The sequence below is a fragment of the Aristolochia californica genome, unplaced genomic scaffold, assembly GCF_029961685.1.
Source record: "Aristolochia californica isolate CCGP_79_NKW_82.1479 unplaced genomic scaffold, dmAriCali1.0.hap1 SCAF_5, whole genome shotgun sequence".
In the NCBI taxonomy this organism is placed as follows: Eukaryota; Viridiplantae; Streptophyta; class Magnoliopsida; order Piperales; family Aristolochiaceae; genus Aristolochia; species Aristolochia californica.
In genome coordinates, this window is record NW_027182214.1 from 44484980 (window position 1) to 44499452 (window position 14473).

The following is a 14473-nucleotide window of genomic DNA, read 5'->3' on the forward strand; positions in this document are numbered from 1 at the left end:
TCTGTCAGACTCCCCTTCTCCTATCATGGGGGACGGCTTTCGTTGATCACAAGAAAAAACTTTTTGCTACTCTTTTTCTATAAAAAACTACGCAAGCCAATTTCTATGGTCAATTGGGTTCGATGGGACCTAGCATCAAAGATAAGACCGTAACTTTTCTCTTTCTTTTTAATTTTCCATCTGTAGATGATGGATGATCGAGCAACATAAAGTCGAGCAATGTTTCATTTCTCCAGTAGATGACCAGAAAAGCGAGCTCTAAATGATGAATTTGGAGTCAGAAGGCATGAGCATAGAGCATTAAGCATTGACCGATCAGATTCTGAAACTTGATGGACAATTTGCTGGGCCTAAGGCAGCTGCACGGCCAGCAACGGTAAGGCTTCTGGTCATTTCTCACCTGTTCGACATTGACTGCGATTTTGTCTAAATTGGAAAGTGGAAACTGCTCTTTTTAAGCTTTTGAATGAAAAGAATTAACTCGAGATGAAAGTGCTTCAACAAGAGAACAATGATCGGGTATTTTGGTAATTTCCGTATCTCTTCCATGATTTGCAGAGAGTGCGACAATCGAAATATGAAAAAGTTGATTAACTAATGATTACCTTTTCCCACGTCTTTGCTCATCTCCATCTTCCATGAGACTGGGCGTGGTAAACTCTCCCTTAAATACTTGATACAAGGAGTGAAACTGAAAGTGGGAAGCATTGAATTGAGTCTAATTTGATAATCCTTTTTTTTAGAGACAGCTTTCAAACAACTTTGACAGGTAAATAGAAGAAGCTTAGGAAGACTAATCCAACCTAATCCAACTAGATTTTTTCAGCATTGACCATTGTCAGGCTGTCGTTCTATCCTGTTCTTCATTTGATATTTTCCATTCGATAAAGAGGTCATTTCTGGCCTCTACTGTATTGTTTTTGGTTGTTGATATATCCAAATTGTGAAGTAGGTACACAAAACAAGGGATTTACTATCTTTTTGGTCTTTGGAAGGAACTGGGCATTAGGTTATACATACGCATTTACATGTAGACAGCAAAAAAGCGTTAGTTGCAAGCTTCGGGCGCGGTTATAAAAGCATAAGATAATAAAACTGGCACCAGGCAGGAATAGAAAAAGCGGAGCTTGCAGGAATGTCAGTCGTTTAACAACTGTTTGCTTTCCTTTCTGCTTTCATGGTTCATCTCTCTCTTTCTTCCTTGACTGCACAAACACTCTCTTGCGATTGTCCTCATACCCATCTGAGAATATGACTTTATGCCTTCTCTTTTCTTCACCGGTCTCTGTCTGTATCATTCGCTTTCTTTGTTTGATCCAAGAGAGTTGATCTTTTTTGCGTCCCGAGGGGATTTCACGGGATTTTCTTCTTTGATTCTTTCTTTCCTTGCCCGACTTTGCGCCTCTTTAGAATTCAACGTCCTGAGGGGATTTCACGGGATTTTCTTCTTTGATTCTTTCTTTCCTTGCCCGACTTTGCGCCTCTTTAGAATTCTACATGGGGTGTGATCTGGAAGTGGATGTGAATGGCGAAGAGGTGTTCCTGGTGGACAAGGTACTGATTTCTTCGTTTTGGTGCTTCATATTCCATTATATTTTATTAATGCTAATGTTTATTCTGTTCGGAACTTCTTATTCCGCTTGTTTCAGTCGTTAGACTGCGTTTCGGCGGGAAGAAAGTATTGTTTTAGAGAGCTGATCTTCTTTCTTCTCTTATTGATGATTCATTTTTCTATTATTATTTTTTCTGGGTTGATTATGAACTTCCTTTTCAGCGTTGTAAAAGTTTGTTTTTATTTCAATATGATGGATTTATTGTGGGCAAAGCCGCGAGCCCTGCAATGGGTATTCGTTATTCATTCTTCTTTTTTCTTCTGGATTTCTTTCCAGTTCATTCTTCTCTTTTGCTTCGTATAGTCTGCTCTCTCATTTCGGTCTCATTTTCGTTTGGTTGGTTTTGTCGGTTCGCGCTCTGACTACTGACGACGAAATAATTATGTCAATGGTACTCTGTTAGTCTTTCTGTATTTCGCACATTGGTGATTGATTGGTGAAGTAATCTGTTTCCTTCGAGTGGGATGTTTATTTACCGATGTTTCTGATGGTTCCTATTTTTGTTATTTAATCCTTTTTGAGGTTATGGCATCTGCGATGACTGATGTTTGGTTTTGATCTGCTTTTTAGCTTAATTGTGGTCATCAATGCAGATCGTAGTGATTTCTCGAGTCTCCGGCCTGCTACATTCTGGGTGCTTTTTCAGCTCTTCCATGCGCTCAGATGTTCTCCTTCCCAGACTCTTCGTCTCTCTCCTCTGCCCCGATTTCCTCCAGTTCCCAATATTTTCTTTTGTTAAGCGCATCCCCACCCACATAAAAAAAAAAGTTTTTGGTTTTCTGTTGCTCTTCGCAGTCACTGTTCATCCCTGCAGAAATGACAGGTTAAGATTCTTTTCTTCTTCTTCTCATTGATTGATGATTTAATGTCAATTTAATGCTTCCCTTCCTGTTTGTCGATTTTACCTTTTTTGTCTGGGGAATTGGATTAGCCAGATTGTATTCCTTTCGTGGTGGTTGTCGCTTTTGCTCTATTCACCCATTTCAGGAGGACCATCAGTAATCCTGTTTTATTACTTATAAAGACATCTCACCTTCATGTTTTTAGAATTGGGTGATGATTGGCTGTGCTCTTTCATGGCTTCATGTTTGTTTCCAAAAAATTTAATGCTGTTGATGAAATGAAAATGATAGGAAATTGATTTCTCATTATTCGTTTATTTGCCAGTAAACAGAACAAAATCTGCTGATTTTCTATTAGATTTTGTTGTTGTGGTTGCTGAAACCAACTCTTGCTCATTGGGATTATTGTCCAGGTAGTACTCTGCTCTTACTCGGGAAAATTAAGAAAACTGTTCGGTAAATCAAGATCAACGTCAAACCTGAAAATAATATTTCATGAGCTACCCGGAGGGGCGGAGGCTTTTGAGCTCATGGCACAGTTCTGTTACAACAATGGACTAGTTGAAGTAACTCCTCTCAATGCCTGTCTTCTTCACTCCATTGCCCACTACATGGAAATGACAGAAGATGTTTCTCCTAACAACTTAATCGAGCAGATTGAGAAGTCTCTTGAAGGGATTGCTTTTTGGAGTTGGGCAGATCTCCTGGTATTGTTGAAACAGTGTGAGAGCTTATCTCCGTTGGCGAATTCTTCTCAGCTCTTCCAGAAATGCTTGGATTCTGTTGTGTTGAGAATTACTTCAGCTAGTGAGACAAGTCCTTCTAGTTCCTCACCAGATAGTACCGGGTTCCGTTTCTCTTGTGATACCAGAAGCAGCGAGAGCACCAAATTAAGTCTCTACAGAGCTTGGTGGTTTGATGACCTTGTCGTATTCAACTCTAACATCATCGAAATGTTGGCCAAAAGCATGATTTCCCATAAATTAGATCACCAAACTATCAGTAGATTCCTCTTCTACTACCTCAAATCACAAGTCTCCTGCGCCGAAAACAATGAGAAGTGCAAAGCTACAGAGATTATAGTGGATCTGCTCTTTTTGCTTGATAGAAACTCTATTTCGTGCAAGGGATTGTTTGGTGTGCTCCGAGTTGTGTCAAATGTAAATGTAAACAAGTGCTGCAAGAACAAGCTTGAGAATATGATTGGATCGCAGCTTGATCAAGCCACATTGGACAATCTGCTTGTTCCTGCTCCCGTTGGGATGGGCTTTCTTTATGATGTTAACTTGGTCTTGAGATTTTTGAAGTCTTTCCTATGTAGCGGCTTTCGAGCTTCTTCATCTCGATTGAAAAGAGTAGGGGCCTTGATGGACATGTACATTGCCGAAGTGGCGCCAGATTCTAGATTGAAGGCATCAAAGTTTATTGCTCTTGCTATGGCCTTACCAGATGGGGCAAGAGATTCTTACGATAAGATTTACCGGGCTGTTGACATGTATTTAGAGGTATTATCTTTGCATGGCACTTTTCTTATAATTTGAGTTACTGGTTTACTTGTTATCCTGTTCCCTAAATGTTGGATAGAAGCTCTTCTGATGGAAATGGTGCCTATATTGATCTTTCTAGCATGGTTAGCCTAAACGAGATTGTGTTTAATTTTGACAGGTTCACTCTGGATTATCTGAAGAAGACAAGGTAAAGATCTGTAGTGTGTTGAACTATGAAAAACTATCAACAGAGGTTTGCAGGCATCTTGCCCAAAACCCAAAGCTCCCACCAAGAACTGCACTTGAAGCACTCATGTCTCAACAGTCCAAGCTCAAAAACTTGCTGCAAGATGTAGATCCTCTCAAACCTGTTCATGATACTCCATGTAGTTTCATAAGCAAACCCACCATGGAGAAAGCAGGCAACTATGATGGTGATCAGGTCATTCTCTACGCCAAAAAACTTGATCAGTCAACAGAGAATGAAAACCTCAAAGCACATTTGCAAGGGATGCAATGGAGGGTCATGGAATTAGAGAAAATTTGCAGAAAGATGCAGGTTCAGATGGCAAAAATCATGAAGTCAAGATTACCAAGTCCTGGAAATCCAAGATCATTGCCCAAATTATGTTCCTAATGAAAAAATTAGTTATCTGTCAGCAGGTTTTCTTCACACATCTTTCTTGTACAGTGTAAGAAATTGTGCTCTGTATTTATAAGCCGTTTTTCTTACTTTTGAGGAATGAAAGTGATTAAAAGCAACACCTTGATCCGTCTCTTTCGTTGATGACAATGTGAGAAGTTGGTGCCTTGTATGTATCACTGATAACGAAAAAGTGGGAAAGTTTTGTCAGTCGATCGAGATTTTTAACAACGCCTTGTGCTCCTCATATCGAGAAATGGCTTTTCAATGCAAGTGCCAGTTGACATGTTCTTTTCAGTAACAGAGAAAGCGAGTATAAGCTACAGAAGACGAGCAAATTATCAGCAAATCTGTAAATTCAATCATATCTGCAAAAATTGTTCGTTTTTCTATCGGTGAAGTATGAAAATTGAAATTCTCCAAACCCATAACGGATTCTGTTTCTGTCACCAAAATAAAAGATGGGGAAAGGTTTCTGGGTCATTAGAAGTGTCTGGTTCTGGAAAAGACGAAGATCGAAGAACGAGTCATTTAATGCAGGAAACAAACATTTCTGCGGGGTCGCCTCGGTCGTGCATTGCGGCAAAGGGCACGCGAGGTGAGTGGGATTGCAGGACCCCGAAGGTCGAGCTGCCTTTAATGGCGCGATACACAACAAAATAGAAGCTACCCACGGAGGCTTCACAAAACTGTCCAGTTGCTATACTAAACAAAATCGAATAGAGCCAAACCAACCACCAACAGCTCGTTGCTTCCACTAAAAAACACAGACGATTAATCAAATACTATTCGCATTTTTTTAATAAGATGGATATGATATGGGTGTTTCGTACCAGCGAAGCTTGTTGGTTTTAGTTTCCTCTTCTTTTACTAAAATTTTCTGAAGGCTGTTGCAGGTGGATCCAACCAGATAAAGAGTGGTTTAACTATTTTGTTTCTTAGTGACGTCTCATGGAAGATGTGAAGGCATTTCTGGGTGTCTGAGGATGATGAATTTTGAGTGAAAGCCTGAGCAGTACCCTCAGATTCGGGGAATCGGGTACTTATTATCTCTGTCATCTCCTGTTTTCAGTTGGCTTTTCTGTGAATTCCCAAATGGGTTTCTCGTGAAAGCTTGTGAAGAGAACTAATCAAACCCCAAAAGATCCTCCAACCTTCAAATGAGAATCACAGACCTATACTTAAATAAGCTTGAGAACCCCTCTCAATGGACACTCTTCTTCTGTAAGCAAGCTGAGGCTCTGAAGCAAGACCTCGATAAACGGCACCCATTGACTAATTGCAGAGTACTTCTAATTTTCTATAACTCCATTAACTTAAAGATAGGTCAAGTCCTTGATTTTGCAGCAGCAAGAACGCGTAAATACACGAAAGAAACAGGGTTCCCAAGAAAAACAAGAAAGAAGCAAAACCGAATCTGGGAGAAGATGAATGTTCGATCAATCTGGCCTGGCCAGCGATGATATGCTATTGCTACGCCAGAGGTAAGTGGACCCCAACTGACCAAGCCACCAGCGCCTTTTTCCTTACAGGAAGCAAAACAACAACTTTAAGGCTGTAAAAGAAAAAGATGAGATGGGTCAAGACTAACAGAGGCTCAGAACGTAAAGAAAGAAAAGAGAAAGGGCCATGTGAATGACACTGTCGGAGTCCTCTGGGATTCGCTCGAGAGCAGTGCAGTGACGTAAATGCATTAATGGAAAGAGGAAGAAGAGGAGACGTTGGGCATGGCAACGTGGCATAGTGTTTCTCGCCGCCATCGTGCAAGCAAAGAAGGAGAAGTAGAAGGGCATTTATTGTGTCTTGAGGTCTACTCCAAATCCGAGAAGGAGATTGGTTCTATTCCGATTCTTTGCCTCGGGAGGAAATGCTCGGCTCCTTCTCCCACGCTCTAAAACCAGATTTTATTTAATCATTTTCTTGTCATTGTAAGATATTTGAATCGTCTTCGTCAGAGCTTGGATTCGGAAAAAAAACCAGTCAAATGTTAACATTGTCCTGCTCACATGGATGGAGTCCCTGGGCTGCAATAAATTGGAAAATAAGAAATGACTCTTATCTCTAACTTGGATCAAAGTGGGTCGAAAGCAGGATTCTTCGGCCTTTCTTTGATCACCTGCTTGGGATGGCTTTCCAATCTTCACTCGATCTTGTGAAAGTTTTAAATGGTTGAGGGCCAAGAGGGTTAGGATCCGTTCCCAAGGGACAGGGTTCTACCCCTTTCTCTCCTCCTCCATGTAGACGAGGGGAGACGGTTCTCCCTAATTGTTATTTTTTATTTATATTTTTAAAATTAACTTATTAGGTTCAATGAGACCAACCTATATGTTAAAATATATATTAGATATAATTTATGTTCATAATTATTATATAATTTAGGTTATGTACATACGATTATTAGATTAGGCTTAAGGGGATGGGTGATATTGTATTGGGCCCATGGGCCATTTTGTAACAGGAAAACCTAAAACTTAAATACATAATGAAAGGGGAAAAAACCCCAATGGAAAAATTTTATCGTTAGTCTCTCGTGTTCATCGTGTTCGTCAAGAAACTAGAGAGCTCAACGCTCTCTCTCGTTTGGTGATTTGGACTGTTTCGTTAATCCCATGAGATAGTGGTGGTTTCGTCCTCCACCGTGAGAACGTTGTGCCGTCAACCGGTTCAACGCATTATGTAAGAGTTTCGTCGGTTCGTTCGTTGTCAGAAACAAATCTTAACACAACCTACCTCTCTAGTTAATTCACAAGATTTTTTAAATTAGACATGGGTTGCACAAAGAGTAACATTTTTTTATGCACATACAACTTGTAGAATCACCTCATATTAAATATTATGCATTTTAATTTGTAATAACTATGAAACACCATTTTATTCAAATAGGCTCAAGTATGTTAGCACATTACTAACATTGGGTTAGTCCAAGCACTAAGAGAGGGAAGTGTGAGAGAGAGAGAGAGAGAACAAAGGGAAAAAGATGAATGTCTAAGGCTGGAGACTCAATTAGGTCGAGCAATCTGCTTCATCTAGCATTGCCAAGAATAAATAATAAAAGTTCCTAATACAAGAGGAAGTGTAATTAAAACAAAGTACACAAGAGTATAAATTGATCTTTAACACTCTCTTTCAAGTTAATGGAAAAACCTAAAAAACACATAGCTTGGAACACGAACTATGAAGATGACTGCTTGCAATTGCTCTAGTAAAAAAGTTAACAAGTTGATTCTTAGAGGGAATATAATGCATGCCAATAATTCTAGCTTATAGCTTCTCTCAAACAAAGTGACAATAAATTTTGATGTGTTTGGTCCTTTAATGAAAAAACGGATTAGTTGTTATGTGAATAGTTACTTGGTCGTCATGATGGAGTTGCATAATAGTAGTAATAGGAAAACTGTTTTTTTTTTTTTACAAAGATTTCAACTATAACATTTCAATCAATGTATAGGCCATGACATGATATTCTGCTTTTGTGCTTCTTCTTGCCATCACATTTTATTTCTTGTTGCACCAAGTTACAAAATTATCATCCACCATTGTTTAATAACCTGAAACCAATTTCCTATTATTAAGAGAACCTACTCAATTTGCATATATAAAACCGTCAATATTAATATATCCATGACATTTATACAATAATCTTTTGACACGATTTTTTCTTAAGATGATGAAGAATTTTTTTTTGAAGTGTGCCAATGGGAAAACTAAGGTTGATGCATGGACTAACTAACAACGCTTACGACAAAAGAGATATTAAGCCTAGTCACAATGAGGTAAATTAGGCTACTAACCAACCAATAAATTTTTTTCTACTTCTACATCGTCGCTAGATTCAACACACTATTTTGCAATTGGATCTATAGGGGGTCTCTTGAGATTTACACTCAATCTGTTAAGCACCTAGCTAATACTATCCAAAAGACCGGCCTGTTAGGAGTAGAAGATATAAGTACTTAACCCCAAGACCATAACAGTACACCCCGCCCTCCCGAGCCGACGACCACGACAGCCTTAACACAACAACGGGGACTGGGTCAGGAGCCCATACTCCCTTACGGCTCCCCGCCAGGGGCATGCGGTCCACCTGCGCACGAGGGGACTCGAAGTCGGGCTGTAGCGCCTACTCTGATACCAAATGTTAACCACTTAGCCAATACTACCCAAAAAACCGGCCTGTTACGAGCGGAAGACATAGGTATTTAACCCCAGGACCATAACACAATCATATCTATTTTTTGCAAAGAGATCTAAGATGAGAAGTAGAGGACGTAGATTTTGATTGTTGGTAAGAACATGTAGATTTCTAAATGAGAATTGGCCTATCATCATAATGTGGGCCGAAAACAATAGGAGAAGAAGGGGACGTACTGACCCCAAAATCAGGAGACTACACAAGTGACTAGTCGGCCATTACGAAGGTGACTCAAATAGTGATTCCTTCAGTGGTTGTGAGGGAAAGTAGTCTGGTCTTGCCAATATCTATAAATGGGTTGAGACCAGGTATAGTAGAACCAACACTAGAGTAATATGGTTGATGCTCAAAGAAGGTTAAATATGCTAAAATAAAGGTATTGTGTAATGAGAGCTAATAGCACACATAGTCTTTTGTTTTTTAAGAGTGCCCAATTTAGGCCTTTAGATCAAGTTTACTGCTTCTAGGAGATAAAGTTATGAATAAAACACACAAAACCAAGTACTTTGGTACGAAAAAGAAAAGGTATTGGTGATTCGGTTTGCTGTGATGAAATATGATTTAGTTTGGAACCTCTCCGTCAATTGACCAAAATGCCTAGGCGGCTGTTGTAATTTAAGTTCTAGTGGATCATTTTTTCTTGGAGACTGATTTCCTCTGTAGTTTGCCTTCGAGACTTTGACAGGAGACGCAGTTTCTGAGTCCATTAACTTTTTTTTTACTTTGATTCCTGCACAATTATTTTGCTCGCGAGAGAAGATGTTGGAGAAGATCGGATTACCACCCAAACCATCGATGCGAGGCGCCGCTTGGGTGATCGACGCGTCTCATTGTCAGGGATGTGCGTCTCAGTTCACCTTTTTCAACCGGAAGGTATGATTTTTCTTTCTCCCCATCCGATTAACCGGTTCCCTTATCTTTATATCGTCAATCTCCCCGATACCCGGATGGATGAATTCTGTATTTGATAATTTATTCACATGTAGCTTTCGGGATTGATCTGGTTCTTGCTTGGATTTTGTAGCTGTTATTGTTCTCTCCTTCCCCTTGACCGAGGACCACCATTGACAACTGTTTCATTTTTCTGCTAAAAATTTTAGTTGGGGCAACGGGGAAATTTTATTGAAAAGAATGAGAAATAGAGTTAACCACTAGCAGAAATGTTTTTTTTTTTTTTTTTTTTTTTTGTGTGTGTGTGTCAGGCAGGTTTCCCTTCATATTGTACAATTTGGAAAAGTTTTCAGCTTAAGAAGAATAAAATTCATAATTGTACTGGCAATACGTAACATACTCAAATATTTTACCATGTTTTGTTCCATCTTGTCGGATGGTGTATTGTGCTTGCTGTTTTAATGGAGAGTTCTGATATCCACTTTTATTAGGAGCAATTCTTCTATTCTTACTCACCCCACTGGTTCACACTTGTATAGCACTTCAATTTTTAACATTTATATGCAAATCTGTTGTCATATTAGTTAACTTGTTCTGAAGTTTGTTTATCTGAAACCGTGCTTAGTGTTTGACTTAAACATCCACATTTACTTGGTTAATGTATATGAATAAGAAGCTACTTGTTCATGCCTATCTTAGTACACCAGGAAAAATATATTCCTTTATCAAATATAACATTTTGGAGATGCAGCTAAATCCACCAAATTGATGTATGTAAAGATTGGTCTTTTTTCTTGAATCACATGGTTTGTGTTGCAGTGATGTGGACTAGATGTACGACTTGGATTGATTTGATTTTGTTTACTTATTTTTTGACACATTGTATTCAGTTTTATTTACATAAGGCAATTCCTGACCCGATTGTCAAGGATTTCTTAATGCAAGTTTTGCATTTTCATTGGAAAAATGTTACTAGGCCTTTTCCCCTTTACTAAATTTCTGCTTGGGTGATACTTTTTAATGGGTACCCTGGCAACTTTACTGTGTTTTAATTGATTTCTTTTTGTGAGGGCATCATACACATCTTAACTGCAGTGCCTAAGATACTTGCAAATGATCTTCCAAACAGATAAAAAGAATAACTACAAATAAGATGTGGCTAAAATGTTCTGCATGGTTAGTGAGAGGGCTTCCCTTCACAGCTCACCAGTGTCTATTATTCTCAGAAGGAAGAGACTGCTTATATGAGAATACGCATTCTATAGCCCTTTTCATGTTAATTTTTTACATTTTACTTTATTTGGATCCTTCTACTTTCAGCTGGAAGTAGTTGGCGTTTTCATTTGATAATGTCATATCTTTTGACATGTATGTCTTTATCTTATTCTTTTTTTCCCTGATGATGAACAATATTTGGGGAACTAGCATCACTGCCGAAGATGTGGAGGAATATTTTGCAACAACTGCACCATACATAGGATGGTTTTGCATGGCCAGGGAGATTTTGCAGTTCGCATATGTGATGCTTGTAAGAGACTTGAGGAAGCTGCACGTTTTGAACTCCGACATGGCCACAGAAAAAGAGCTGGAAAAGGTTGGTCCATTGTTTATCTGTGACTTGGTCTATTGTTTATTTGTGACTATGTGATTCTACTGATGCTTTATACTTTTGAAAGGAGAGACAACTTTACATTCAGCTTTTTAACACCATGTGTCTCTTTTTATCAGGCGGTCCAAAATTGGGTGTAAAGAATGAGGATGAAGCTCTAAATCGGACTGATTCAGATTCAGATCTCTATAGGACAGTTAGCAGTTCTTCAAGTGTGCATGAAGAAGCTCTTAGCCAGAATAGAGCAGTTGATGGCATAAAGAGCACCACTGTTGATTTGACAAATGAAATGGGATCTAGCAGCCCAGAGGAGCTGCATCAGCGTGCACTGGAAGAAAAGAAAAAGTATAAAGTCTTAAATGGTGAAGGAAAACGTGAGGAGGCACTACAAGCATTTAAGAGAGGTAAAGAGCTTGAGAGACAAGCAGTGGCCCTCGAGACTGCATTGAGGAAGAGTCGTAGAAATGCAATGGCTTCATCTTCAAGCAGTATGAGTGGTACCCAGAAAATAATTGATGACCATGATGAGTCTGCAATTAAAACTAAAAAATCTTCCCAAAAGAATAAGGGAGAGAAGGGTGAATTGGGAGCCCAGTTGAGAGAGCTTGGATGGTCTGAGGCAGATCTGATTGATGCAGATAAAAAGCCAGTCAAACTGAGTTTGGAAGGAGAGTTATCAAATCTTCTCGAAGAATTCCCTCAAAGATCTGCAGCAGGGAAGAAACCAAGTGAAGCTAATAAGGCCCAAGTGCTTGCTCATAAAAAACAAGCTCTTATGTTTAAGAGAGAAGGGAGGCTTGCTGAAGCAAAAGAAGAACTGAAGAAGGCTAAAGTTATAGAAAAACAAATTGAGGAAGAGGAGTTTCTGGTTGATGCTGAAAGTTCTGATGATGAGTTGTCCACTCTTATTCGTGGTATGGATGAAAATAAGAGTTCCCATGATGGTTTTACAATGGATTACAAGAATGATTTAGCAATGGACTTGAACCACCTGGGGAATATGCCAGTTGACCTTGCTTTTGATGATGATTTTGAAGTAACAGATGCAGATTTGAATGACCCCGAGATGGTATCAGCCTTAAAATCTGTAGGTTGGGATGAAGAACCAGATCAAACTGTGGACAAGGAAACATTACAAAGAGAAGTTCTCTCCTTAAAACGAGAGGCACTGAACCTGAAACGAGCAGGTGATGTTGAAGAAGCAATGGCACATCTGAAGAAAGCAAAATTACTTGAAAAAGACCTTGAAAAGATGCAATCTGTACCTCAGACAAATACCAGTGTCGGAAATGGTTTAGAGTCTGAATTCAGAAATAGATCAACACCTTTGGTGAAGACAAATATCAAGGATTTGGCACCCCAGAAAAGTAAATTGGTGATCCAGAGGGAGCTTATAGGTGTGAAGAAGGTGGCTTTGGCTCTAAGAAGAGAAGGACGATTAGATGAAGCAGATGAAGAGTTAAAGAAAGCAAAAGTGCTCGAATTGCAATTGGAAGAGTTGCAAAATACACCAGATCTAGTAAATCATGAGTTTGTATTTGGGGATAAAGATAAAGAAGAGGAAGAAGATGTAACTGAGCAGGATCTCCAGGACCCAGCATACTTACAAGTATTAAATTCTATGGGTTGGGAAGAAGAAAATGTTGGATCACAAAAGTTGCCTTATCTAAAAGATGAACAAGTAGAAATTGCTGTCACACAGGATCCATCTAAGACCCCAATTAGGGCATGGAGAACTAAGGCTGAGCTACAGAGAGAGCTCTTGGGAATAAAGAGGAAGGCCTTTGCTTTAAGAAGGCAAGGGAAGCAAGAAGAGGCTGAGGAAGAACTGAAATTGGCCAAGGTCTTGGATGCTCAAATGGCTGAAATGGATAAAGCTGGTGGTTATAATGACAATGCAACAAGTGGGACTGGACGTTTGAACATTCAAGAAGAGACAGCAAGGGAGGTATTTTATATGGATTCTAAAGAATCTGAGCTTGCAAAACCATTTAATTCAAGTTTGGAAGAAATGGAAACTAGTAAACAGTCTCGTGGGGTAAATCTTGATAATTTTCAACTTCAGGAAGACAAGTATAAGTCTATTGCAAAAAGAGGTCAGCGGGACAACCTTAATTTGGTGAAAGATGTTTCATCTCAAGCAGTCCAATCCATTGTCACCAGAGATTTACTAACGGCCTCGGATTGGGGAATTTCCCATTTACCTATTCATAGACCAGAGGGTGAAGAAAACTCAGGTATCAACAGTATATCTTTTACCGAAACAAAAGGTATTTTGGACATGCAAGAGAATTCAAGAGGGTCAGAGAATCGTCAGGAGGAGAAATCGTCAAGGAGGATCTCTGATGAGTTAGCAGGAACTCATGAAGAAAGACTTCCAGCCCTTGAGGAAGTTCAAGCCCATCAAGGAACCAATTCTCAAAAGGATCACGGTTCTCTTCAACAAGATATATTAGCTCAGAAGAGAAAAGCACTTGCTTTGAAGAGGGAAGGGAAGTTGGCAGAAGCCCGGGAAGAGCTAAGACAAGCAAAGATTTTGGAGAAGAGTTTAGAACAAGATGACACACATTCAAGTGTACATAGCAATAAAGATATTACAGTTCCTGTTGCTAGCAGTTTCTCAGTTATGCAAGAGAACAAAACAAATGTGGATAAAAAACCAATATCAAGCCGAGATCGTCTCAAATTGCAGCAGCAATGCTTGGCTCACAAGCGCCAAGCTCTTAAGCTGCGGAGGGAAGGTAAGATTCAGGAATCTGAAGCAGAATCTGAATTGGCCAAGGCTATTGAGACCCAGTTGGAAGAAATGGCTGCACTTGATTCTAATGCTATGGGTAAGGGTCCTGTGGATGATGCGGCCGTTGAGGATTTTCTTGATCCCCAACTACTTTCTGCTCTGAAGTCAATTGGGTGGCAAGATGCAGATATTGTTATCCAGACTACAGAAACTCCTCAAGCTACACTGAATGTTAATGCTAGTAAAAAGACCAATGAAGAAAGAGAGAGAAGTCAATTAGAAGAACAGATTAAGACGGAGAGAGCCCAGGCACTTAACCTGAAGCGTGCTGGCAAGCAAACTGAGGCGCTACATGCCCTCCGTCGAGCTAAACAGCTTGAGAAGAAACTCAATTCGTTGGCATCTTAATTTAGTTAGAATTTTTTGTAAATAGTACTTTTTTTTGGAAAAAGTGAGTAG

The 14473-nt window shown here is 39.5% G+C and overlaps 2 protein-coding genes across 2 annotated transcripts; both read left to right on the top strand.

Annotated features, from left to right (window-relative positions):
• The first annotated feature begins 1120 nt into the window (after nt 1–1120).
• Nucleotides 1121–4777, top strand: LOC137966385 (BTB/POZ domain-containing protein At3g22104-like). Its single transcript, XM_068812971.1, has 3 exons — nt 1121–1554; nt 2869–3960; nt 4121–4777. Exons 1-3 carry the CDS (start codon nt 1498–1500, stop codon nt 4577–4579), a joined length of 1608 nt encoding a protein of 535 aa, XP_068669072.1. The 5' UTR covers nt 1121–1497; the 3' UTR covers nt 4580–4777.
• Nucleotides 4778–9440: 4663 nt separating this feature from the next.
• LOC137966055 (uncharacterized) lies at nt 9441–14469 on the top strand. Its single transcript, XM_068812516.1, has 3 exons — nt 9441–9650; nt 11094–11262; nt 11397–14469. The coding sequence occupies exons 1-3, from the start codon at nt 9537–9539 to the stop codon at nt 14420–14422; spliced, it is 3309 nt and encodes a 1102-aa protein (XP_068668617.1). The 5' UTR covers nt 9441–9536; the 3' UTR covers nt 14423–14469.
• Nucleotides 14470–14473: the final 4 nt, after the last annotated feature.

Bases quoted from the DNA above. Each gene is read 5' to 3' on its own strand.
- LOC137966055 (XM_068812516.1), top strand. From the start codon at position 9,537: ATGTTGGAGAAGATCGGATTACCACCCAAACCATCGATGCGAGGCGCC. The intron at 9,651-11,093 runs GTATGATTTTTC...TTGGGGAACTAG, and splicing joins TCACCTTTTTCAACCGGAAG to CATCACTGCCGAAGATGTGG. The intron at 11,263-11,396 runs GTTGGTCCATTG...TCTTTTTATCAG, and splicing joins CAGAAAAAGAGCTGGAAAAG to GCGGTCCAAAATTGGGTGTA.
- LOC137966385 (XM_068812971.1), top strand. From the start codon at position 1,498: ATGGGGTGTGATCTGGAAGTGGATGTGAATGGCGAAGAGGTGTTCCTG. The intron at 1,555-2,868 runs GTACTGATTTCT...ATTATTGTCCAG, and splicing joins AGGTGTTCCTGGTGGACAAG to GTAGTACTCTGCTCTTACTC. The intron at 3,961-4,120 runs GTATTATCTTTG...TAATTTTGACAG, and splicing joins CTGTTGACATGTATTTAGAG to GTTCACTCTGGATTATCTGA.